General features: G+C 42.9%; 1 protein-coding gene across 1 annotated transcript in view; it reads left to right on the top strand.

The window, feature by feature from the left end:
• The first annotated feature begins 4,853 nt into the window (after positions 1-4,853).
• The window catches only part of ZSWIM6 (zinc finger SWIM-type containing 6), a 195,606-nt gene continuing 174,917 nt past the window's right edge, over positions 4,854-25,542 (top strand). The window contains exon 1 of the mRNA XM_032336162.1: positions 4,854-5,553. Within this exon, the coding sequence (XP_032192053.1) occupies positions 4,893-5,553 (661 nt within the window). The 5' untranslated portion in view covers positions 4,854-4,892. The remainder of the gene's footprint in view (positions 5,554-25,542) is intronic.

The raw sequence follows: 25,542 nt of genomic DNA, 5'->3' as shown, positions 1-25,542 counted from the left end.
CACCAAAGAGTAGGTTTTTTTCTTTCTTTTTTAAGATTTTATTTATTTATTTGACAGAAAGATGGAAAGCACATGTAGGCAGAGCAGCAGGCAGAGGGAGAGGGAGAAGCAGGCTCCGCCCTGAGCAGGGAACCCAGTGTGGGGCTTGATCCCAGGATCCTGGGATTATGACCTGAGCTGAAAGCGGAGGCTTAACCCACTGAGCCACCCAGGCACCCCCAAAGAGCAGTTTTCCAACTTAAGCGTAAAAAAACCTTACATGGGGAGCGTGTGATTGTCAATTTCTGGCTCCTAGCTCCAAAATTATATGCATTATGCCCAGGGCATTTTAAGGGTCTCTCTTTGAAAACCACTGCTCCAGGAATTTGATAAGTCTTTATTGAATTTAATTCAGATTTTTCATTTTTAAATTAAAGGCAGGTACAGGAGCTATGTTAAGTCTCTGGATAGGACTCCACCACCCCTTTCAAACAATTTCCTTTGTCATATATCCATGCATGCATCCAACTGCACAGAGCAGGTGCTAGGTATCGTGCTCCTAGAGGGGTGTCTCTCATTGAGGCTATCCATTCAGCTAATGGGATTCCTGTTATGAAGTCTGCCCATCAGCCTAGCTCCTGACCACACTGGGAGTCGTGGTGTGGTGTGATGCGATATGATGAGTCACTGCATTTGGGAAGCTGTATGTAGACTTTCTGTACTTTCATTTCCTACCATTGCCTAATGGTAGACATTGGAACATAACCAGGGGCCTCTAGCCCTGAATTGGTCCCTGGAGTAGGGTCCTGTTTGAAAAGGGCAATTATAAGTAATTTAGTAATGATTTCGATGAACACGAGAAAAACACTGTAAATACCCTCCAAACGACAGCTGGCACTAGTAGCAGCCAATGATGACATACTATGACTTACTTCTTCCTTGGCTCATGGGTGTAGCTAACCTCTGGGGAGACAGAAGTCTTGTAGTACAGTGCTGGGCACTTGGGACTAACAGAAATGGCTGAGGCATAATCCCAACCCTCAGAGAATTTCTAACCAGGGAAGGGAGAGAAGGCGAATGGCTCAGCCAAGTGTAAACATAACTGTGATTCCAGGCAGAATGGTACAAATGCTATCCGAAAGATCCAAAGTGTTAGAAGGGCTGGAGAAGAGAGATCACACATTTCGGTGGCTTTTCCCAGAGGAAGCAGCATCTGAGCAAGTCCTTGAAGGAAGGGTAGGAATGTGACAAATTGTAAGGGAAGAGAGAAATATTATAGGCAGTAGACTGTCTTGAGCAAATGTGGCGAGTGGGAAAATGGGGATGACTTCTGGGGAACTGGGAGAAGTCCTCTTGGAATATAAAAATAATCCTGTTGGGGAACTGGATTGCGTTTCAGGGGAGATGAGGCTAGAAAGCTGGGTTTGGTCAAGATCATATCTCAGTTTGATCTTTTGCCAGTAGGCAGTGGGGAGCCATTTAAAAGGACTTGAGCAGGAGGGTGACACCATCAGAACTGTACTTGAGGAATCACAACAGCTGGGTGGAGGAGGATTTGGAGGAGGAAAGGTTATACAGACATACCAGTAAGGAGGCCCTGCAGAGAGAAGAGGGGGAATAATTTACTGAGCAGCCAGAGGGGCTGGGATAGACAACACAGCAAATAAACCTAAATGGGAGTTGCAGGCAAAGGCCACAAGGAATAAAGCCTGGGGGCCTATAACAGGCAGCAACAATAATAGCAGTCTAGGGGAAGGAAGAGAGCCTGGTTTCCAGGGAAAGGTAGTGCTCTAGGTTTGAGGTGGCCATGGGGCACCCTCAGGGCAATAGAAAAGGGAGCTGGCCCTCAGAAGAAATAAATGAGCTGAAACAGAACCCATGGGTGGGAGGGGAGATGGTGGAAATTCTCCAAGGGGCAGGTCACCAAAAATGGAGAAGAGGACCATGATAGGCTCTAAGGAAGGGTGTACACTAAAGAATTTGGAGGAAGAGAGACCCAAAGACAAGGCAGAGAACGATGAGTTGGAGAGGATGGAGCCACAGTAAAGTGTCAGGAAAACCAGGGGGAGAACAGTTCAAGACCGAGAGAGTGCTCTCCGTTTGAGTGACTGCTGAGAGGGTTAGTTGTGCTGAGATGTTGACCTGGATTTTCTGGATTTTTTTTGTTTGTTTTTGTTTTTAATAAATATTTTATTTATTTACTGGAGAAAGAGAGCACAAGCAGGAGGGAGAGGGAGAGGGAGAAGCAAGCTGCTCAGCAGGGAGCCCCATGCAGAGCTCTATCGCAGGACCCCAAGATCATGACTGGAGCCAAAGGCAGATGCTTAATGGAATGAGTCACCCCAGGTGCCCTGGATCCTTCTTTGAATTAGAGTTAAACTAGAGTTAAACCCAACTTGCTAGTTAAACTGTAGGAAGATGCCTTAAATCTAGTCTCTTTTTGGTTCATTACAAGATTGAAGTCTCTACAGTTAGGTACCTCCAAAGTTGTCTATTTTCTGTTCAGTATGAATTAATTTCTTTCATTAACACATCCTATGGTCCTGAATGAATCATTTATGCTGTCTGGGGGCACCTGTTTTGTCACCTTTCACTTTCCAGATAAACAACTCTGTGTTTATGTATGAAAATGCTTGCTAATCTACACACTATTATACAAGCCTGAGTCTTAGGATTGTTATTTCAGAACAGAACAGAGATCAAATTGTATTTTACCTTTCCACTTATGTTCTTCTCCCCTCACCTACGTTTTTCAAAAGTTTAAAAATTATTTTTATTTTTTAAGAGATCCGGAAGTGGGACAACTAGAGGAAAGAGCCTTCTCCTCCCATTTGCCTATAAAGCTGTTCTTCCAGTGTTTTGCCCAGGCCTTTACTCCAAAATGACCAGACGAATACACAGAAACATAATGTCATCAAAATCTTCCTAACAAGTAAGGTAGCGATTGAAAGTCTGCAAGCATGCCGTCCTGCGGCTTAGGGCTTCATAGTTAAGACCCAAGTTAAGAGTTAAGAGCCAAGACCTACAGATCCAGGTCTCCCAAGCCTTGGCCTTCCCTGGGCGATTTTCTTTAAAACTCAGAACCGCTCTATCCCCTTTAATTTCAATCCAGGCAACGAGGCAGGCAAGTGGGCACCACCAGCCAATAACCTGAAAAGACGGGAAAGTGTCAAAGGACAGACGGTTTATCTTTGACAATAGCGACCGTATCAGTAACGCGGTTTACAGTAAAAACAAGGTGGGGCGAAGAGTGAGGAAGGATGTTTCTAACGTGGTAATTAAGTCTGTGGCTAGGACACAGATTGGACCGAGCTCTGTGGCCTGCGAACAATGTCCGCAGGGTTCCCGGTTCAGCCCGGGACTCGCCGGTTAGCCTTCGCCAAGCGCCCTCGCACTAGCAAGCTGCGCTCTTCGCTCGCTCGCCCCCCCGCGCCCCCACGCCTCCTGTACCCGAGAGGAAGGGCCGTTCGGGAGCCACCAGCGCGGCGGAGAGCACTGCGCGCGTCCCGAGCGCCTGGGCTCCCCTCAGCCGGGCGTCTGGGGCCGTGGCGGGCCCGACCCAAATGCGTCCCGAGCGCGTTTGCAGCCGCCGACCGCCGCCGAGCGCCCGGCGTCTGCACCCGGCTGGGTTGTGAGCGCGCACCCGTGGGGTGTGTGTATGTGTGTGTATGAGCGCGCGCGCGCGCGCCCGTGGCGTGTGTACTCACAAAGGTGTGTTTGCTAAATCCACTGACCGGGTGCACCTTCCACCTTGAGCAGGAGCACGCGGGCCTGGAGCGGGGTCTCCGCGGCGCGGCGGCGGGGTGACTTGAGCCGGTTCAAGTTCCCTGCTCCGCGCCAGCGGGCGGGCCAGTTTCTTCGCCCGCCGTGCTGAGGGTGCGCTAGGGCGGGGAGGCCGCGGCCAGCTCCGGACGCGCGTCGTACGGCTGCGGGGCAGGTTCCGTGAAGTCTGAGCCTTTTGGTACACTTTGGCTGGCTCGGCCCCCACACAGGCCCCCGGAACAGAGCGGACACGGGAATCGGGGCTGGGTGCACTGCAGACACGCGGGACAGCGGAGCGGGCGCTCCTTTTGCCTACCCGGGTCTGCAAAAGTGAACTGGAAAACAACCGCCGAACACAGCCTCCTCCCTCTTGCTCCGCGCTTCAGTCCCGGCTGGGGTGGGGGTGGGGGGAGTTCCCCTAGGCGGACTCAAGGGGAAGCGGGCAGCCGGGCTGCCTCGGCCGCACCTCCTCCGCTTTCCTCTCCACCCCCGTCCCCCAGGTTCCACGCCGCATTTCTTTGTTTTGAAAGCGCCTCCTCCGCCCAGAGGCTTTTCCCCAGGCTGCCAGGCTCTGAAGGGGGGGGGGTGGGGCATTGGCTCGCGGGCCCCGCCCCCCATTTAGCCCGGACCCTTCCCCGGGTTCATCTCCCTCCATCTCCCCTTCCCTCCGCGTTTCGATCCACGAAGTCCGTCCTCACTTGCCGGACATCAAAGGGAAACACAGACTTGGAGGGGGAAGTTGAGTTGGCAGGGGGCACACAGACCCACCCACCTTAGGCCCGGCCCGGCAGCCCGTCCTCTCCCGCGGGAACCCCGCCTGAGCCCCGCCCCCCGCGTCACAGCGGCCTGACATTCTCACAACCCACCAAGCACCCAACCTCGCCGCCCCCGCTACCCCCGTGTCCGCGAAGTGCTCTATTTATGTTTCAGCTCAGCGATTTGCATAGTCCCCGCCCCTGGCCCTAGGTCCCCCTATCGGTGCCCCGCCTCAACCACGACGTCACGAAGGAGACCCCGCCTCTTGTGCCCGTACAAGGAGCGGCTGGCCCTAGATGGCAGCGTGGCGTCGCCGCGGCGTTTGCGTGTCGCGCTTCCTTGTGCCGTTTATAGGGTCCCGGCACTTCCGCTGTCGGGTTAGAAGCGGCGCGGTCATGGCGGAGCGCGGACAGCAGCCTCCTCCCGCGAAACGGCTCTGCTGCCGGCCGGGCGGCGGCGGCGGCGGCGGGGGCAGCAGTGGCGGTGGAGGAGCGGGTGGCGGCTATAGCTCTGCCTGTCGGCCCGGTCAGCGGGCGGGCAGTGCGGCTGCGGCGGCGTGCGGGGGCGGCGCGGCGCTGGGGCTGCTGCCGCCGGGCAAGACCCAGAGCCCGGAGTCGCTGCTGGACATCGCGGCGCGCAAGGTGGCGGAGAAGTGGCCGTTCCAGCGCGTGGAGGAGCGCTTCGAGCGCATCCCGGAGCCGGTTCAGCGCCGCATCGTTTACTGGTCCTTTCCCCGCAGCGAGCGGGAGATCTGCATGTATTCGTCCTTCAACACCGGCGGCGGCGCCGCGGGCGGCCCCGGCGACGACAGCGGCGGCCCCGGCAGCGCGGGCGGCGGCGCTGGCGGCGCGGGCGGCGGCGGCGGCTCCTCGTCCTCGCCGGCCGCCACCTCGGCCGCCGCCGCCGCTGCCGCCGCCGCCGCCGCCGCCGCCGGGGCCGGAGCCCCGTCGGTGGGTGCTGCCGGGGTGGCAGACGGCGGCGACGAGACACGGCTGCCCTTCCGCCGGGGCATCGCGCTGCTGGAGAGCGGCTGCGTCGACAACGTCCTGCAAGTCGGTGAGTCACGGGGCAGCCGCGGAGCCGTCTGTCCGTCCGTCCATCCGTCCATCCGTCCGTCAGTCCCTCGGGGAGGGGCGCCCGACCCCTCTCCTCCGGGCAGCCCCTCAGTCGGCCGCGCGTCCGCACCTCCGCCCGGTGCCCTCACCGGCCGGGACCGTCCTCCCGAGCGGAGCGCCCATTTCCTCCTCGCCCCTCCCTGCCTCCGTCTCCCCGGACGGGCCAGCGCGAGTGGGAAATGAATCAGCAGGACTCGCCCCGCGGCGGGTTGGCGGGGTGGGTTGTCGGATGCCCCCGGCCCGCTCCATACCCCGCCTTCCTCCCGGGGAGCACGTCCCGGAGGGCTGCTCGTCCTTTTGGGGGGGTGGCTGTGGACAAAGGCGCAGGCTGACGGCTGGGCTCCGGCCGGAGGGTGTGTGTGGCGGGGCCGTGCGGGGCGGGGGAGGGGGCGCGGGCCGCACAGACAATGCCGGCCGGAGGCGAGCCGGCGGCCGGGCCGCACTCTGCTCTCTCCCTGCCCTCTTCCCTTGTCTGCCGCTCGCTCCTCTTTCTTTCTCCTCTCTCCCCCTCCCCGCCCCCTCTATTGGAGGGGTGGGGACTACATTTTAATGCCACTCGGCTGCCGCTCTTCTCGGGGCTCCGACGGGCTGGCGGCCGCGGCGCTCACCGGGGTCGTTGCGGCGTCTGGTCTGGCCCGGGCGAGCTCCGCCGGCGGCCCCGGGATTTAAATGTCTGTTTTTTCCCCGCGCCTCCCCTGTCTAGGAGCAGCGCGGAAGGGAGGGGGCGGCGGGCCGGACCCCCTCTCAGAGACCTCTCTCCCCCCGAGGGCGTCCCCGCGTCGACCGGCGCGAGCCCGGGAAGGAGCGGCTGGCGCTTCCCTTTCCTGCCGGGTCTGGCGGTGCCCGGGGGGCGCCTGCCGCCGGAGTTTGGTTAGCGCTGTGTGGCGGGTGGCGGTGCGCGGGGCGAGCTGCGGAGCAGTTACGGGGTTTGCGCTCGCTGCCGGCGGCGGCAGGAGCGCGAGGCGGAGGGGCTCCGCGGCCGCGCAGTGTCCCTCCAGGCGCGGCCGCCTGGCAGCCGGGCGCGACCCCGCACTTTGTTCTCATTTTCAGGTTTATTTGTGCCCTTTTCAGTTTTCTGTCATCCTCCGAAAGGGAGGACCCAAACAAAAGAGTCTCTTTATTTCTTTTCAGAGCTTGTAAAGTAGAAGATGTTTGACAAAGGGGAGAGAAGGACTTGTGATTTAAAGCTGCACAGCCCTCCTTTCTCTGACAGACCATGAGAGTTTTCTCAAATACCGAGTTTAAAAGCTTTCCCTGTCGTCGCTCCCTATCCCCAGTGTTGTTGTTGTTGTTTTTTGGCCAGCTATCTTTTTCAACCGTAGGATGGGGATGTTTGGGCTGGACTGAAAAGAACAATGCTATTATGAAACTCCCTTCTTTCCGTATTTTTCTCTTGATTGTAAACGACATATTTTCTGTCCCCCCCCCCCTTCCGTATTGCTCTCTACTTTAAATAGTATTGCGGTGAGCATGGTGCCTAATGAATGAGGAGACGGTTGGAAGCATCCCTGTCTCTGATTTTTCATCTTTTCTTTCCGTAGTCCATTCTTTTTATCCTTCTCTTTGGGAGTCTAGTGGGGGTCTGGTTAGGGGCCCCAAAAGAGAATGAAGATTTCTTTAATCCTCTGTGGTTAATTTGAATTCTGGATCAATCTGCGAACGTGATTTTCTGTTTGGTCATTTATTTCCAAAGGCGGCCCCCAGTCTTTTCTAGGTTCTGTACCTTTTTCGTATTTCTAGAGGGGTTTTAACTTTTGAGGCTCTCCATTCTTCTTAAAAAAACAAAACTAAACTAATTAGCATTCTTTAAAGTTACACCTCTTTCCCCAACCCTCACGTCCCCCTTGTTTCCTGCTGGGTTGAAACGGATTGAAGCACATCCATGGTTTCTCAGTATAACCAAACTAGAGTTTGGGAATTTTTATGGCTTGGCTGGCAATGTTGAATTTTTTTTTCCCCCTTCTGTGCTTGACTCTGCTTGCAAGCAATGAGGAATGACAGGAGAGCACATAGGGAGGGTTTCTTGGCTGATTACATTTAAGCCAGGAATTCACTGTGAAAATAAAGCCAAGGGGCGATAAATAAAAGATGCAATCTTCTCTAGGAGACAGACACACAGCGTGGGCTTTGCCTGCTTTCATCAGTGAAGAGGCCTGGGTGAGTTGTAAAAGAAAATAGTAACTTTTTGAATAGTCCCCGAAGGGGGACTGAGGCCACTGAATGGAGTTGGCAGTGGCTGATGTGAAACAGTGTGATGGTTCTTGCATAGTTGGAATTGACCACCCTTTTGGAAACACTTACATACGTGCTAAACAAGTGCTGTACAAATTGTGGAAAATATTCTTTTTTCCCCTCTGAGTTTTGCCAGTTTCCTTAACTTCCAAGTTGTATTACTTGTTGTGCCAGTCAGCTTACTAGATGGAAGGCTGTTAAATGCTTGGCAGCTGGCACTGTGAGATAGAAAACTTTACGACCAGGATTTTTGTTGTGGAAGGGGAATGGAGAGAATGACTAGATTAACCATCTAATTTAGCTTTGGTTGGTGGGTTGAATTGGTATATTAACGCAAGAGGCTTATTTTATAATTTTTGCAAACTGAGGTAGAAGTTGTTCTAGCTTCAGAACCTGAAATGGGAAAGAACATGATACCATGATAGGACCATAAGCAGTGTTCTGTTATTGCAAAATTGCAAGTTTGTTTGTAGGTGAAGTATTTACTGACTTTTGTAGAGGTGACTGAATTATAGATGGAAGAGGTACAATCTAATTTTTGGACTTCATTTTATAGCCACACTTTCGAGACTATTTAAGGATTGAGGGTCAGAGAATTGGGACTTCCCAGAAATTAAACATACTTGTTAGTTATTTTTCAACTCCTATTTTAAGAAGAAATTTAAAAGGAAAAAATTAAGCCTTTGTAAAAGGTATTTAAAGGTATTTAATTGGTGCAGAGCTGTCCATCAGTTGATTATAGGAAGTTTTAGAGAAAGTATGCTTGGCTTATTTTTATTAAATAATGATACATTAAAAGGGAGCCATTGCTAAGGGTGCTTGTATGTTAGTATTATTGACATCTTTGAAGTAATAATTTTAGAAGTCACATAAAAATTTCCCCCCAAATATTGCCTGGCAAAGAGGTTTCCTAGTATGATCTGGAACTCAAATTATAAAGACAATTCAAATTAAAAGACAGATAAATTTAATTAGATAAAAAAACATTTCTGTAGGACTGAAAATATGATAAGCAACTAACTGGGGCAGATATGTGCAGCATGTTGGAGGCTAACAGAGAACTATGAAAAATTAGTTTAAAAAATAAAAAAGAGAAAGATGAGTAAGTTAAAAAATGAGCAATGGCTTTCACAAAGAAATGCAAATGATTAATAAATTTGTCTTAACTCTTATATAAGGAGACACAAATAAAGGTGACATGCCGTGTTCATCTGCCACAATGGTGAAGACAAAGAAGATGGGTACATAGTACCCAGAATTGGGTGAGGAGGTGGGAGAAGATGCTACCTCCGCAGCTGCTTGGCTCAGTCTTTTTTGTGTCATTTCTAGAAATTTATCTTACAGACATATTGATATTAGTGCACTGATCTGTTCTGTACAGTGAGCAGTGCTCATTGCAATATGATTTGTAATAATGAAAAGCAGGAATCAGTGGAAATTTCCATCAGAAGGGCAGTGGTTAAGAAGTACTCTGGAATTCTATGCAACCATGAAAAATAGTGAAGGAGAGAAATACATACACTGAGAAAAAAAAGACCAGAACATTCATTTAAAAACAAGTCATATGTTCATGTAGTAGGCTCTAATTTCTGTTTAAAACAAAATGATAGACCTTACTTACAGATGTATAAAAATGTCCAAAAGGCTACACGAGCAACCATTGAGCAGTGGATATCTTTGGGGAAGGGCAGTCAAGTGGATGGGCAAAGTTTTGAGGGTAATTTTACTTTTCATTTTACTACTGTGTTCTGGTCAGATTTTTCTTCAGAGTAGAAAAAGAAGCATGTATTTTGGTAATGCATGTGTTTTTTTGTTTATCCTTGTGTTTTTTAGTTTATATTTTTTGTTTTGGGGCACATGTGTTCGGTTTCTGAAGATTGGTATATGTTCAGTTTTGTTTCAAGACAGACAAGTTTCCTTATTTGTGACTAGGCATTTTATTTTATTTTATTTATTTATTTTTTAAAAGATTTTATTTATTTATTTGACAGAGAGAGATCACAAGTAGGCAGAGAGGCAGGCAGAGAGAGAGGAGGAAGCAGGCTCCATGCTGAGCAGAGAGCCTGATGCGGGACTCGATCCCAGGACTCGGAGATCATGACCTGAGCCGAAGGCAGCGGCTTAACCCACTGAGCCACCCAGGTCCCCAATGACTAGGCATTTTAAAAGCAAGAAGTGTTCAAACAAAACTGGGATCTTGTCTTTAGTATGGGCAGGAAGGAGATAATTTTTAAAAGGAGTTGCTTTTTTGTTTGTTTGTTTTGTTTTGCTGGTAACTTTTGGGGAGAATAGAATATTGTCCACAATTCTGTTAATACTTTGGTAAAAACATTGTTGTGGCCTTTTCAAATTCATAACCTAAAATTTTTTGTTTTAGGGGGTGGCCAGGCAGTAAAGGGCAATCTTTTTTAGGATTAGGTTGGATAAATTTTTAATCACTTTATTTATTTAAGGCTGAATTGTTGGTATTTCTTCCAGGGTTTTGGTTTTCTTTAGAGACCAGAGATTGTTATATAAAGATGTGATTCCAGATGCACTTTCAGAACTGGGTGTTTTGTTTATTGGTGATAGTAATTTCAGTGAAAGCATTTTCTAGAGTAGAATGATAATATGGAATAGTTTAAAAATCAGGTCCTTTATGTTTTCTGCCTTTTGATTAATGAAGAAGTACCCCAAAGAAAAAATTTTGTAACTATAGTTGCATACGTATTTTTTTTTATTCTGTGCCGGTTGAAATGTTTGATTTGCTCACAATTGTTGATTTTTTTAAAAGTGCGTGCTTCAGATATGCTTAGCATTGTTCTGAGGAAAGTTAAAATTTCAATATTATGTGAGAAGATCTTGGAATTTGTTTTAATACTTAGTTCTCTGATGGCTAGTATTGGTCTACTGGGGAAATCTAAAGTGTTCAGGAAACAAAACTTCTTGTAGCGGAAAGATTTCAGTTATACTGGAAGGTGAATTGCAGATCTGAATTAAGGAAACATCTTTACTCTTGCTTCAGTCTTTCTTTAGTTTCTTGCCCTGAGTTGTATTCTGAGTATACTTTGGGTTGACGAGGAAAAGGCCATCCCCCTTATTTTATTTAAACTGTATGCTGAATTTCATCCTTTTTGCAAAGATTTTGATGCCTTTTCTTTTAGAAAGATCAGAATGCCTGTGGAACACATCCTTTCATAGAAGAATTATTGCAATTAATTGAACAGCTCAAGTCATTATTGTCTTAAGTATGTCTTGGCCAATTTTTAAGATGTTTATCCTGGCCCTCTTTTCTTTTCAAAATGGGTAATCAATTGCCATCAATTCTAACTCTAAATGTTTCATTTGGAAAGACAGAGACCAGCATATCTTTTCTGGTCACACTCCTATTAAAGGCTTAGTTAATAGTGTTTGATATCAGCTGGTAACATGTTCAGTGAACAGGATGGCAGGGGAGGAATACTAATGTCTTTTAAGAAAGATGCACCTTTTAAAAACTGCATGATTGGATATGTAGTAATTCTACATGTTTACATGCTCTGTATTTTTGTGTTAGAAAACCAGTTTTTCTTCAGTAATTCAAAGTGAATTTGGTACCTTTAAGAAGCTTAGTTGTGTATACATAAGATAAAGCAAACTCTTGTGGTGTTAGAAATTTTCATAGGGGCAGTCATTAAACTTGAACTACTGTTGACCTCCAAATATTATATTTAAGAGGACAAATATCCTAAAAAGAAAGATGATTATAGGTAAGTTATAAACATCTTAGAAACAACACAGATTATAGGCACCAATTTTTAAGTGAGCATAAACTACATGGAATCCTTAGTTATCTTTCAAACTACTGTGATATAATTTCAAGAACAGTGCTTTCTCACAATAAAAAAGCCCAATTTAATTTTCTTGGTTTATTAATTTTTTGACATATGTAAATGTTTGGGGATTATAGTAAATTAGAAAACAAACTGTTTCCTTCTTCTTTTTTTTTTTTTTTTAAATTTTTTATTTTTATTTTTATTTTTTTTAAATTAATTTGACAGAGAGAAATCACAAGTAGACGGAGAGGCAGCCAGAGAGAGAGAGAGAGAAGCAGACTCTGCTCAGCAGAGAGCCTGATGCGGGACTCGATCCCAGGACTCTGAGATCATGACCTGAGCTGAAGGCAGCGGCTTAACCCACTGAGCCACCCAGGTGCCCCAAACTGTTTCCTTCTTGAAATGGATGGAAAGACTCTCAATCTCCTTTTGAGAAATCAGTACCACATGGTAATTTGGCGAAAAACACTAGATAATCTAGCTCCATGGGAATAGACTCTAGTTTCTCAGTCCTGGCCGGACTGAGAATAAAGTATGTTGGTTAGATTCATTCGAAAAACCCGAGTATCTTTCCAGTTTTTGCCTTTGGTGCACTGTGTTTTGCTAAGAATATGCTCTGTACCTGGTTTTCAGCTCTTGAAAAATAGGATGTTTCCTTTATTTTTCTCATTTAGAAAAGGTAGCTAAAGCAAGCTTTGGAAAGAATGTAGTGCAAAATCTGGTTTTCATTTGAAACTTAAAGATTGATTTTCAGGGGCACCTGGGTGACTCAGTGGGCTAAATCCTCTGTCTTCTGCTCAGGTCATGATCCCAGGGTCCTGGGATGGAGCCTCGAATTGGGCTCTCTTCTCAGCAGGGAGCCTGCTTCCTCCCCTTCTCTCTCTGCCTGCCTCTCTGCTTACTTGTGATCTCTGTCTGTCAAATAAATACATAAAAATCTTTAAATAAAAAAGATTGGCTTTCAGCAAATAGTAAGTGAATGCTGTTGCTAAGGATATGCTAAGTGTTTTATATTTGCGAGATACCTAAGTGATAATTAGTTTGGTGTCAGTTAAAATGTATTGTATATATCTACATATATTTATGTATTTGTAACTTATTTGATGTTCAGAAGTGAGCACAAAAGAAGATGAACACAGGTGTCATTTGAGTATCATTACCCAAAGCATATTCTAGTGACCCTTATATACAAATGCATTGTGCTCTTTCTTTTTAAAATATGCTAACAGATGAGAAGCTGTTTTTACAAAATGCTTTCGCATGATAGTCATTATCTACTTGTAGAGCTGAGGCCCAGACATGTTGAGTAATTTGTCCAGAGAGGAATAGTAAATTGCAAGGTTAAACCTTGAATTTCTGTTTTTCCACTATTCTTACTTTGCTGGGATTGTTTGGGAAGTTTTACAAAACTCCAGAGCTCAGGGCAAGCATATTCTTTTTTTTTTTTTTAAGAATTTTAAGGTTTTTAAAGGTTTTTTTATTTTTAAGTAATCTTTATACCCAGTGTAGGGCTCAAACCCGTACCCAGTAGTCGTGCATGGTCCACTGACTGAGCTAGCCAGGCACCCCAGGACAGGCATATTCTTGAATGTAGAATGACTGGACTGTTGTAGAGCTTATTGGCAAACATTTTATTGAATGTTATAAAAGTATTTCTAGATAGCATTTTAGTATCTGTCTAAAATCTAATGGCTTCGGTTAAGCAATGCTTCTAGCATGCTAAATGCATGCTAGTGTGAAATATTTGTAGACATTTGGAAATTGTAGAGATTCTAAGATGAGATGAAAGTTTTGAAAAAGTTAGTTACAAGTGTTGACTTTATGAAACTGTATGACAGCCTTGTGAGCACATGTGACTGTACTCCAGCACCTGTGCCTACCTCTATGTAGTAAGGAAGTTACTGGAAGTATAAAATGGTCATGCGGAACAACAGAAGTTAATACCCAGTAACAACTTTGGTTGCTCTGAATTTAGTATATTTATGAAAACTTAACCAGTAGTGTCTACCTTTGACCTGTTTTTGTAAGTTCTTCAGTATTTTGTCATTGTCCTGTACCCTTATGCCAGTAGGTGGTATGTACATAGCTGCTAGATGAAAATGGTCTTTCCTATAATTGTTGTGGTCTCAAAAGCTTCTGTAATCTCTCCAACTCTGAAAGACCTCTTGTATGATTGGGAGCTTTTCTTCACTGAGCTGAGCATGATTCACAGTGAGCTTCCTTAATACTACTGCAGCAGTATCTACTAATAGTAATAGTAGTTATAATAGTTAACACTTTCATAGCCTTAACCTTGTGTTAGTTACTGCTCCAAGCACTTTGTATTTCTTAACAGTCTGTTGAGGTAGGTATTTTTATCATCTTCATTTTATAGATGAAGGAACCAAAGCATTGGGGAAAAAATGAAAGGGACTTTTGCCTTGTCACACAGGCTGGTACGTTAGCAAGCCAAACCCACCCCCGCTGGCTGGTACTCTTAGCCTCTACGTAATACTGCCCATGATGTGTCATCATTAATTACTCTAGAAGGTTCATCTTTAGGTTTATAGTCTTTCTACTTTCTAGAGTGATTTTCATAGTATCCAGAATTTTAAATTGTGATCACAGCTATGATTTTTAACATGTATTTTGAAATTTGACTCGAAACACTGCATTTCAAAAATTCCTTTTATGAATGAATTTCAGCTTTAGAAGGTGGTTGTGAGGGTGGTTTTGATCATCTTCCATTGGGCATTTTTAACTTTTGAAAGAGGAGTAACTTTTAGGGTAGAGCTAAATGTGATCTGTATGAAGCAGAGGTTATCTCTCAAGGTGTATTTAAGAAATTATTTATCTCATTTTAAGGCCCTTTTTAAGTGTTATGATTAAAAATCATACTATTTCTTATTGCTGGTAAAAAGATTTAATATTCTTTGAGAAAGAGTTTATTGGAAAGACGTTAATTTGAAGGATGCAGTAGGACCTGTCAGTACATTTAAACTCTTACTAACCAAATGAATTGATCAAGTAAATTGGAAGTTCATTTAGTGAATTAATGTGCTTAAAATTCAGGCAACTCACTGCCTGATCCTGCCTTATTTAACAGTCTCTCTGTTTACTTAATGCATTTTTCATTGTTAATTGATGTCAGATCTCTAATGTTGGAAGATACTATACAGAAAATATGCATAGGAGGTTAGCATGTAGAGTGAGTCCACAGAAGCAAGATTTATTTATTTTTAAAGATTTTATTTATTTATTTTATAGAGATCACAAGTAGGCAGAGAGGCAGGCGCGGGGTGGGGGGGAGCAGGCTCCCCACTGAGCAGAAAGCCCGATGTGGGGCTCTATCCCAGGACCCCGAGATCATGACCTGAGCCGAAAACAGAGGCTCAATCCACTGAGCCACCAGGCGCCCCCAGAAGCAAGATTTAAATTAAATCTCTTAATTCGATCAGTACAATTTAGAATGCTATATGTGCCACATTGTACCTGTTAAAAAATTTGCTGACAGTGACCAGCATTTGTATAAATTAAATATTTTATGATTTCGGTGTAATGGGCAGAGCCTGCAGCCTTTTCTAGTACTAGGTTGATAATTCTTGGTGAAGGCCTGCGGAAGTTGAAGGCAGCACTGTATTTGGTTGTGTTCAACCTTTGCTTCTGCTACTGCTTTATCCTAACTCATTTCTACAGAGAAAATGGTCATGGCTTTTATAAATATTTGTCATAAAATCAACCCCCAAAACTCAAATACCAGAAATTTGTAATCTGATTGATATAGTGATGAGTGAGACCCCCCCTTTTTTTTTTAAACCAGTTTGCCCTGTTTCTTTAGGACCTTGTTTATTTTTTTAAAAATTTTTATTTATTATTATTATTATTTTTTAGCACTCTTTAAGCTTTTTTAGCACTTAGTATTTTGCACTCCTGGCACCATCTTTTAGGCCTCCTCTTCCTGTCAGTCACCTGTGTGATGTTTTTCATCCGCTTCCTGTAGACAGTGGTAAAGCTGAGGAGTGAAATGACCAATGGCTGCTTTGTGATGGTGTAGAATCAAGTGAGACTTGGGGATACAAGGTAGAGGAGCCTCTGAAACCAACTTTTTCAGCATTTCACCGTCTGTCTGTCTTTCTCTCCTTGCCTTACCGCACTTCTTTTTCTTCCCTTTTTTTTTTTTTTTTTGAAAGATTTTATTTATTTATCTGACAGAGAGAGATCACAAGTAGGCATAGAAGCAGGCGGAGGGGGTGGGAAGCAGTCTCCCCACCGAGCAGAGCCCGATTTGGGGCTTGATCCCAGGACCCTGAGACCATGACTTGTGCTGGAGGCAGAGGCTTAACCTACTGAGCCACCCAGGCGCCCCTTTTCTTCCTTTTTTAAGTGTGGGGGAATGGAGCAAAGAGAGTGAGGATTAGGAGGGGGAGGGAGTGGTAGGAAAAAAGGGAGGAAATCCTGAAGAGGTAGGAAATACCAGCCAAGAGCATACTCTGTTCCCTTCTTTGCCTGCAGTTGTCTCCTCCCCTCCAGCTTCCCTTGATTTAGGGAAATAAAGCTGAGGTCACAAGGACCTATGTGTTCCAGCTGCTGCTTGGCTGCTATTTTTAGCCTGGCCCTGCATCAGACTGGCACCAGGCCATGATGGCACCGGGCCAGCACGTTGTGGGACTGCTGGCAAATGTCAAAAACCCAACTTTTCAGTTATCTGACTAAACTAATTTTCAGGCTTTAGGCATATTCTCCACCATGATACTCTATGATACTCTACTTACCTCTTCTTTTTTGAAATGGGATGTACTGTTTATTTTTAGAAAGTATTGATTTTTGATAGTGGTCTTCATACTACTATAACTGTGTTAGATGGGAGAAAGATTTAAGAGTTGCCATATCAGGTCACACTTAATATCCTGCTCAGTAATTTTGGTTTTGTGGTGGCACCAAGAAGTGTGAAATTTGCTGGACTTATTTACTATGCCTTGGGCATCTTTTAAAATTGCTGTTGCTGTTAAAGTTGTAGAGTCTGAATTGGCTTATATAATTACAGGTGTTGTCAGACATTTTTAAAAAACACTTGTATGGTTTTTTTTTTTACAGTTGTCAGTGTTCCCTTTGCTAACAGTTGTGTGTAGTTAGGTTTGGTTAATGCTGTAGGAATATGTTCCCTAGGCCCCAAAAGCTTATTATTTATTCTTGTAGGGAGCAGCTAGGTATTTGGAATTTCGGTATCTGCGTCTAGATTATGCATATTCTACAGCCAGTATTATGTGGATTTTACTTGCAAACTGAGTTTTAAACTTTTGACTGCATGTGTGAATTTCAGTACTTATTTGATTTCTTGATTCATTCAAAATGAAAAGTACATTGTATTTGTTCTTGAATAATTTTTGAAAAAAGTAAAAAGAATGTTGGAGTGTGAATCCGTATCTTTGAAGGGACTTCGGTAAGAACATTGTGTATATTCTTTCCACAGTGGTACATAAACAAGCTGAATTACATTAGGGATGATTTTCATTGGACCATGGACTACACTGAACATGAATAGAACCAGGGATGATGGTTTTTATTCACTTATTCAATGAGCAGTGGTGTAATATACTTAGATTCGTTGAATGGCAGGATAACATTTAGTTAGTGCATTGATCTGATGTCCGTAAGGTAGCGCAAAATAATTGGCCAAAATAACTAGAAATAGAATCAAATTGATTTTTTTTTTCTTCATTTTGTCTTGAAGGTAGTTATTGGATGAATTCTGCTGAATTCACTTGTGGAATAAGAAAGTTTAGGTGAGGGATTTAGTGAGAGGTGAATTTCTGGCATAATAGCTTAGAGAAGGCAGATGTTTTAGAGTTTATTTACATTTTTACATCTTAAGACAAGGTGCTTACATTGTGGATAAGAGCAAATTGGGCAGCTTGCTTTTGCTGAGTTGAGAATATTTTATTTTTTTTACTTAGGGTGAAAATAAAAATTATAATTAAAATGTCTTGGGTATAGATTATCAAGTACTTTGAGCTCTAACACAGTGTAGTAATTGTGCCATTTGGTGTCTTTTTGGAGTTAGTGGTTATAGTAGTTATTCCAAAGGTGTCTGAAAAAAGATCCATTAATCTGTCTATATATGTTTCTTCTAGATGGTTGTTCATTTGTATAGATAGATAGACACATCATCTATCCATATAATTTAATATGATTCGTAGAACATTGTAATCTACCTGATGATAGTAGGTAAGTGACTATAGTATGGACCCTTAATGTAATTTAGATTTTATTTAGGTGAGTCACGTAAATGATGTCAGTACCAGATCAGCTTGATTAAAACCAAAGCCCAGAAAGTAGCCCAGCACCAGACTGGTGCTGTTTAAAGTCCTTATAAGCAAAGGGCTCAAATGGCGTTCCTTATTGGAACTTGCCTGAGCAGTTTCCATGCTGTTTTCATGGATCTCTCTTAGTAACTTATTTAAAAAGCATTTTTGTCTAAGCTGTTTCATAAATAGCAGGAAATTCTAAAGTACTAGATAATGCATTTTTGCTTTTAATAAGGATGGTTGCAGTGGGGAAAAAAGTTTTCAGAAGACTATTCATTTTAACAATTTATGCAAAATACTTTTATTTTAAAATGGACAGATTTAGGGGCGCCTGGGTGGCTCAGTGGGTTAAGCCACTGTCTTCGGCTCAGGTCATGATCTCAGAGTCCTGGAATCGAGTCCCGCATCGGGCTCTCTGCTCAGCAGGGAGCCTGCTTCCTCCTCTCTCTCTGCCTGCCTCTCCATCTACTTGTGATTTCTCTCTGTCAAATAAATAAATAAAATCTTTAAAAAAAAAATAAAATGGACAGATTTAAAAAAATGTTTTAATAGTAATTTGTTTCATTTATGATTTTTTCATTCTCATTTTTAATGATTTACTTTCATAGTTTATAAGTTCCTGTGTGTTGGAAAAAAATTGGTGATACAGGAGTGAGTGATGATGAGTTTATTCAAAATTCAGTATATATATATGAAATCTGAATTTGTCTTAGTAGCCCATAGCTTAGGAGTGGCTTATTTTTGATTTTGGTAAATCCTGAGACTTCTGAGTTCTTGTGCTTTTCTATGAAATCGGTGCTCTTCTGAAAACCATATGAGGATATGGTTTGTATTTTTTAACTGTGTGTGTGTGTGTGTGTGTGTGTGTGTGTGTGTGTGTGTGTTTGGGGTCTTAGGAAGGAATGGTGATTGTGGTGGGCTAAACTCAGAAAAGCACAAAAAATTCACGTAGCCATGTTCAGATTTCAAGAACTTACATTTGTTTGGGTTGAATATTTAATGTAATACAAAACTTTTTTTTTTTTTTAAGATTTTATTTATTTGACAGAGAGAGAAATCACAAGTAGGCAGAGAGGCAAGCAGAGAGAGAGAGGGGAGGAAGCAGGCTCCCTGCAGAGCAGAGAGCCCGACGCGGGGCTCAATGCGCAGCTCGATCCCAGCACCCTGGGATCATGACCCGAGCCGAAGGCAGAGGCTTTAACCCACCGAGCCACCCAGGCGCCCCTACAAAACTTATTTTTTACCTAACCTTCTCCTCCCCCCCAGTTCTTCCTCTTAAAAATAGTAATAATTCAGAAGGTAATTTGTGAAAGTTCAGTGTATAACGGCAGTCTACATTATGATAGTTTTAGGATGTATTGGCTAGTTTTAAAAGTTTATTTCCTTGAGGGGTGCCTGGGTGGGTCATTTTGTTTAGCCTCTACCTTGGGCTCAGGTCATGATCCCAGCGTCTTGGGATACAGCCCTGCATCCATTCCCTGCTCAGTGGGGAGACTGCTTCTCCCTCTCCTGGTCCCTCTGTGCACACTCTCTGTCATATAAATAAATAAAATCTTTAAAAAAAAAATTAACTTCCTTGAGTTGTTCTGTCCCTCTTTGATCTGTTGCAGTTGTGGATCAACTAGTTTTCTCTTTTTTGGTTTGCTTTTTTAATCATTTAGAATTGAGCTTTGATCCTGACTCTTTTAAGAAGCCTTTTTAAATAAATCTAGAAAATTCTATGTTTGACTCTTTTAAGAAGGCTTACTTAAGAAATCTAGAACTGTCATACTGTTTTAAAAAAAAAAGATACAGTAAACTGGGTATGTTTAAATAATACGGTTTTCTTCTAGTGAAATTAGGTTGACCTTCTGAAATTCTACAAGGGGTTGTTGTGGGGACTGACACCTGCATATCTAATTCGTCACCTTTTCCAAACTTGAGAAGAAAATTGTGGAACTCATCCTTAATGAAATATTGGAGGAAAAAGAGAGGTGATTTCTTATGAGAAATCAGAAAATCACATACTTTGTAGCATTGCAGATATCTAAGCCTCTTTAATAGAGGGAGCAATGGTTGACTATCAGATGACTGAAAATGTGAAGTGCTAACAAACAAATGTAAAAATATTCTGCCATACACAGTTACAGAGTCATTTTGAGTTGCCCATTGTTTATTTTTAGTCTTGTTCTTCGGGATGAAAATCTGAGAGTATTTAAAGACCAGCTCCCTTTTTGGTGTGAAAGATGTATCTGCCAAATTGAAAAAAAAGGTACTAGCAAATTTTAAATTCAGGAGAGCCAACTATTAATAGTGCCCATGCAGTGTATATGTAGTAGAGGTGGAAATGTTACTTGAATGAATAAGCTTAGATTACATGCCAGTCTTTCTGGGCGCCTGTATGAAATTCTTTAAGTTGAAAAAAAAAAAAAAAAGCTCCAAGTTGTAATTTCTACTTGAATAGTAATACTTTGAATAGGAGTATGACCACAAGATAGGTAGATTAGTATTTAGGACTTGGTCTATTACCATCAGTTTATTTCTGCAGAAACAACCTTATAAAGTTTCTTTTTCTTATTTGAGGGGACTTTTTCTGTAAGCTTGCTGACTTGTTAATAGCAATGGCCAAAAAGCTGTTATAAAAGCCGTTTATTTATTTGAGGATTCCAACCCTAAACAGAAAATAAATTGGGCATTCCTGTGTAGAACAGTACTTTTGAGTTATCCAAGAAAATAACTTTCAATTATAAATGCCTTTGAGGGATTAAGAGATTGTCTTTCCTTTTATTTGCTATTTCACTTTTTAAAGAAGCTGGCAAAAATAAATTTAGGGTTTTTTTAAACTTTTCTTTCCAGATGATTTGCAAAACATGTATAACTTCAAAACATCCCACAAGATCTGACATCTTATGAAAAGACATTGGCTAATTAATAGGAGTGGTTTATTAAACTGGTCTACAAAATGCTGATGACTTTCTCTTGAGGTAGAATTTGCTTCAGACTCTGTTTTGCCCAAAGCGGCCTAACCAAACAGTGTTTTGAACAATAACTTGATAGTAAAGGTGTACTCCCAGTGCTTGGTTCAGATGGGTTATCCAGATATTGGGTGACCTTGTGTTCCCATTTGTCCAGCCCATCTTAATTTATGCCTCATTTCTTGCCATAATTGTCAACAGTCCCTTTTTTCACTCTTGTAAGTGTTCCAGTTTAGATTATAAAGTATGTAGTTACTATACTTATATGTGTATCTTGTTTTTCACAAAGGGGGGCAGTTAATAAATTATTTTTAAAATTAAACTCTGTGTTTGCACACGCATGCTCCAGTGTATGTGTAGGGAGAGAGGGGAGAAAGGAACATTGTTTGAGGAGTTAATTGGGACTGAAGGGAAACTTTGATCTCTGGTCTTCATCAGCTGCTCTACTCTATCTCTTTCAGATAGGAAATACATGATTTCTGTCTGTGTTCTTACTGACATCAAGAGGAAACAGTTAATAGATTCTCCAACTTTGTGGGTTTCATGGATTTCTCCCCTCTGCCACCTGCTCCCTGCCCTTCCCTTCCCATCCCACCCCTATTTTGGGGGGGGGCAATTTAAAGATATGTAAATTTTCCTATTCTTATTTGATGCTATAACATTTTAGTATGTTTCTTTTAATGATACCATTCTCTTTGCACATTTTCTTACCTTAGATTGATGTTCACAGTTACTGCTCATTTTATGTACTGGCAGTTGGCCACTTCTCTGAGTGTCTTATTTGCTAATCACATGACTGTGAGCTTGAGAGCACGTCTGACCCATCAGGAGACTAGAGTCCTTGTTGCTGGCTCTTGTCTTACTACCTATGTACCCTTAGGCATCACTTATTGGCTCTGGGATTCCTTGACTCCTTTTAAAATGTGAATAATTATACCTCTCTGTCACCTCTATCAGGAGGTTGTTAAGAGACCCACATGGGAATGAATACATGAAAGTACTTGAATGCTAAATAATTACAGGAGGAAAATACGTTGTTATGCAATGTTCCCCTTTTACCTGATTTTCTCCATTATTTACCTAATTTCTCCAATTTACCTAATTTTCTCCATTATTTTCTTCTAGTTTTCTGTATTTCCCCCAAACCCTGCAATCATCATGTATTGATTTTCTAATCAGATAAGGGAAATATTGTTGCAAAAAGTTATTTTGTTACCATTAAAACATTAAATTTTACAATCTAGGATAATCTCTTAATATTTTATTATAATAGTAGATGTTGCCTGATCTAGTGCAACTAAATATTATATGTATTATTGAACAAAGTATGACATGACCTTGATGTTTTAATTCCTCCCTCTTTTTAACCCTAATGAGCAATGAATCTTGTCATTACTGGGAACTCTAGAATTATTCTTCTGAAAGTGGAAAGAGGCATGTATAATATCAATTCAGTGATATTCATGAATAGAATGGACAGTTTATGGACTAGCCTGGTGACTTGGGGGTTTAGTAATATTCCATGAATATTTGCTTACTATGGGCAAGCAGAGAATGGAAGAAGTTACAAAGCACTCCGTTTTAGACACATTTCTGAATTTCTCAGGTGATATATCTGTATGCTGATATCTACCTTCCCTTCTTTTAGCAGCTTGAATCAATAAAGAGTTGATTAACCTTTTTCTTATTTAAATTTTTATAAATAAAAGTGTTGAGAAAAATAGTTTCAAGTGAAAATTTAAGAGCTTACTCTCATCTGACATTTTGGGTGGCTTTTTTCCCCTCAATTCTATTTTTAGGTGATCTTGTAGGTCTTGCCATTGAAAGCTGTGCTGATGTGACCTATCTACCCCACTCTCTTTCCTAGCTCTCTGGTGAAAGGCCTGTTAATGACCTTTCTGCACCTCTGGTATGTACCGCGGAGGTTTTTTATTTCATAGAATATGCTTTTATTCTGTGTATGTATATACATGCGTGAGAGAGGACTTCATGTATTTGTAAGAGTGTTAGAATCAGCCTGTAAACTTTGGACTGGCACGTGTTAGCTCTGACACTCTGTATTTTAGCCAGAATGATGTTACCCATGCGCTCCTTGTGCAGAACTTTCAGTGGCCTCCCTTTGCTCAGAGAACTTGAAGTTGTTAGTGGGTATGCACTGGCATGGTCTGGCCTGGATTCTCATCTGCCTCTTGCACATCTTTATCCCTTACCCCTCAGTTGCCTCCCAAGCTGCCCTACTAGCTGCCTCTGCCCACGTTCTTTTTTATTTTTTCTGGTTGGAATCCTCTTTCTGCCTGGTTAATGCATTAATTTTAAGTTGTTGTGCCTCAGAGAAATCTGGCAAAGACTTCTCTTCTTTGTAACAGTATGCGTGGTCTTCCCCATTAGATAGTATATTTGTGTTTATACTGATGGGTGATAAATGTGTTTTTGTATCCGTACCTTTTAGCACAATCCTTTACATATAGTTGACTCCCAAAAGTTTGTTGAATAAATGGATGAAGGAAGTAATGTTTTATTTGAAAAATATTTTTCTGGAGTGCCTGGTAGTTCAGTGGGTTAAGCCTCTGTCTTTGGCTCAGATCATGATCCTCATGGTCCTGGGATGGAGCCCCGCATCAGGATCTTTGCTCAGCAGGGAGTCTGCTTCCCCCGCCGCCCCCTCTCTGCCTGCTTCTCTGCTTGTGATCTGTCAAATTAATAAAATCTTTAAAAAAAAATTTTTTTTTCCTACTTTCCAGGAAGAGGCACTGCTTGAACTCCGTGGTCCCATTCACCTTTTTTTCCCACACCTGTACAACAAAGAATGTGTCAGTTTGAAAAACAGCCCAGCTGTATGTTTGATGGTCACTTTGGGCCACTTCTGTGTTCCCCGGATGTATATTTGCATGCCTGTCTGCTGTTAGAGGGACTTTCTTAGAAGAGTTAGAAGCTCCTATATCAGGGTCACTTGTATTGGTATGTGGGTTTATATGACATGGACTGAGAAATTCAACTTGTCATGTATTACTGGGAAAAACCAAACAGTCAAAGGTTTTGAGTGGATGATAGGGCATGCGGTTAGAGCAGGAGACTCTCTTGCTCATGTGTGGGTCTGTTCTTGTTTCCTCTTTTTCTCATTTTTCTTGACTGGGTAGCTGTATTGCATCTTGGTGAGCAGGGACAGAGCTTGTGTGCAGGGTCACTGTGGGGCACATAGCAGGTCTGCAAGCACCACTTTTTCCTGTTTATGATTCTGTATTCTTGCCTGTGCTCGAGCCTTTGCTTTTCGGCTTTTTTTTTTTTTTTTTTTTTTTTGGTCATGTTAACCTTTGGTTCTTCATGTTAGTTTAGTTTAAAAATAGCAGGCTAGAATGATGCATGTAAAAAATACCAATCAAGTATCTACCACAAAAGGTTATTTCTGTCCCATTAACGTGGTCTTGGACAAACTTGAGTTCTTTCCAGTATCTTGTTTGGTGGTGGTGGGAGTCAACTCTAATTTGAAATTTCTATTCATTTACTGTTCTCTGTACTTGCAGCTTAAAAACATCTAGCATTTTTGAAGTACCAGTTTCAGTGCTCTACGAGCATGATTCTAGCCCTCATGACAACTTTGGGAAGATTCTCTGTTCATTCTGTGGCTCAGGAAACTGGGGCATAAGATGGCTAGGTCACATGTCCAGGAGCACTCAGACAGTCTTTGCCAGACCCGACACTCAGGCCTCCTACTTGTCAAGTGGGATGTTGTTACTGTACCACCATCTTTTCTTTTGTTGAAGGCAGCTTGTCTTTCTTTATGTTCACCAAAGAAGCCATACAGAGACCTTGATCTGTGACGCCATTCAGAAGTCAGTTTCCTGATTGTTGAATGGTGGTCCATGATTTCTGGGATGTGTTACATTTTATTTTTTAGGCTTTCCTAGTAGAAATGGATATATGATCCATGGTATCTTCTTGCTTCTTGGAGTTGATGCTAAGTTGAATATGACTTTTTTCTTTGCTAAGCTTCTTAAAGAGTTTCATTCACTGCACTTGATGACATTAATAGTTTGGCTTGAAACAATGACAACTTTCTCTTTTAAATCGGTTCCTTGATTTTAGTGGGAGACTTGGGGGCATTTTATGGAGGAGATAACTTCAAAGAGGAGATAGGTTTAATTGAAGCTGCGTAAAGCTTCTGAGGTGCATGCACACGGTTACTGGAAGGCAGCTCCGGGTGCTGGTGGGTTGTTAGCAGCCCTGCTGATGGAGAGATTGAGTAGTTTGTTGAAGCACTGTGGACGTTCTCTCCTTATTAATAAATTAAAGCCTAACGTCTTGTCTAACTCTTAGAACAAGACTTAACATTTCCTTTCCGTCTTTTGTTTTGGGAAAACTCCTCTGTTTGCAGGGAAGGAAAGATTAGATGTGTCTTTCCAGGCACCACCACGGACTTTTTCTTTTCCTTACTCCCTTCTGTGTGTAACCGTAAGACTCTCTAAAGGGACATTTGCTGTTAAATACACTAGCCTGAAATTTTAAGACCGACCTTCCTGTCTTTCTGTTCTTTTTTCTTCCCCTCTCTCTCTCCCTCTCCCTTCCTCTGTCCCTTTCTTTCTTTTTTAAGACCTTTATTTTTCAGTTGGGAGTAGGCAGTGTAAAGGTGCAACCTGACTGGCTAATGTAAGATATAAGATAGTAAATA

The sequence above is a fragment of the Mustela erminea genome, chromosome 3, assembly GCF_009829155.1.
Source record: "Mustela erminea isolate mMusErm1 chromosome 3, mMusErm1.Pri, whole genome shotgun sequence".
NCBI lineage: Eukaryota > Metazoa > Chordata > Mammalia > Carnivora > Mustelidae > Mustela > Mustela erminea.
This window is presented reverse-complemented; position numbering and strand designations above follow the sequence as displayed.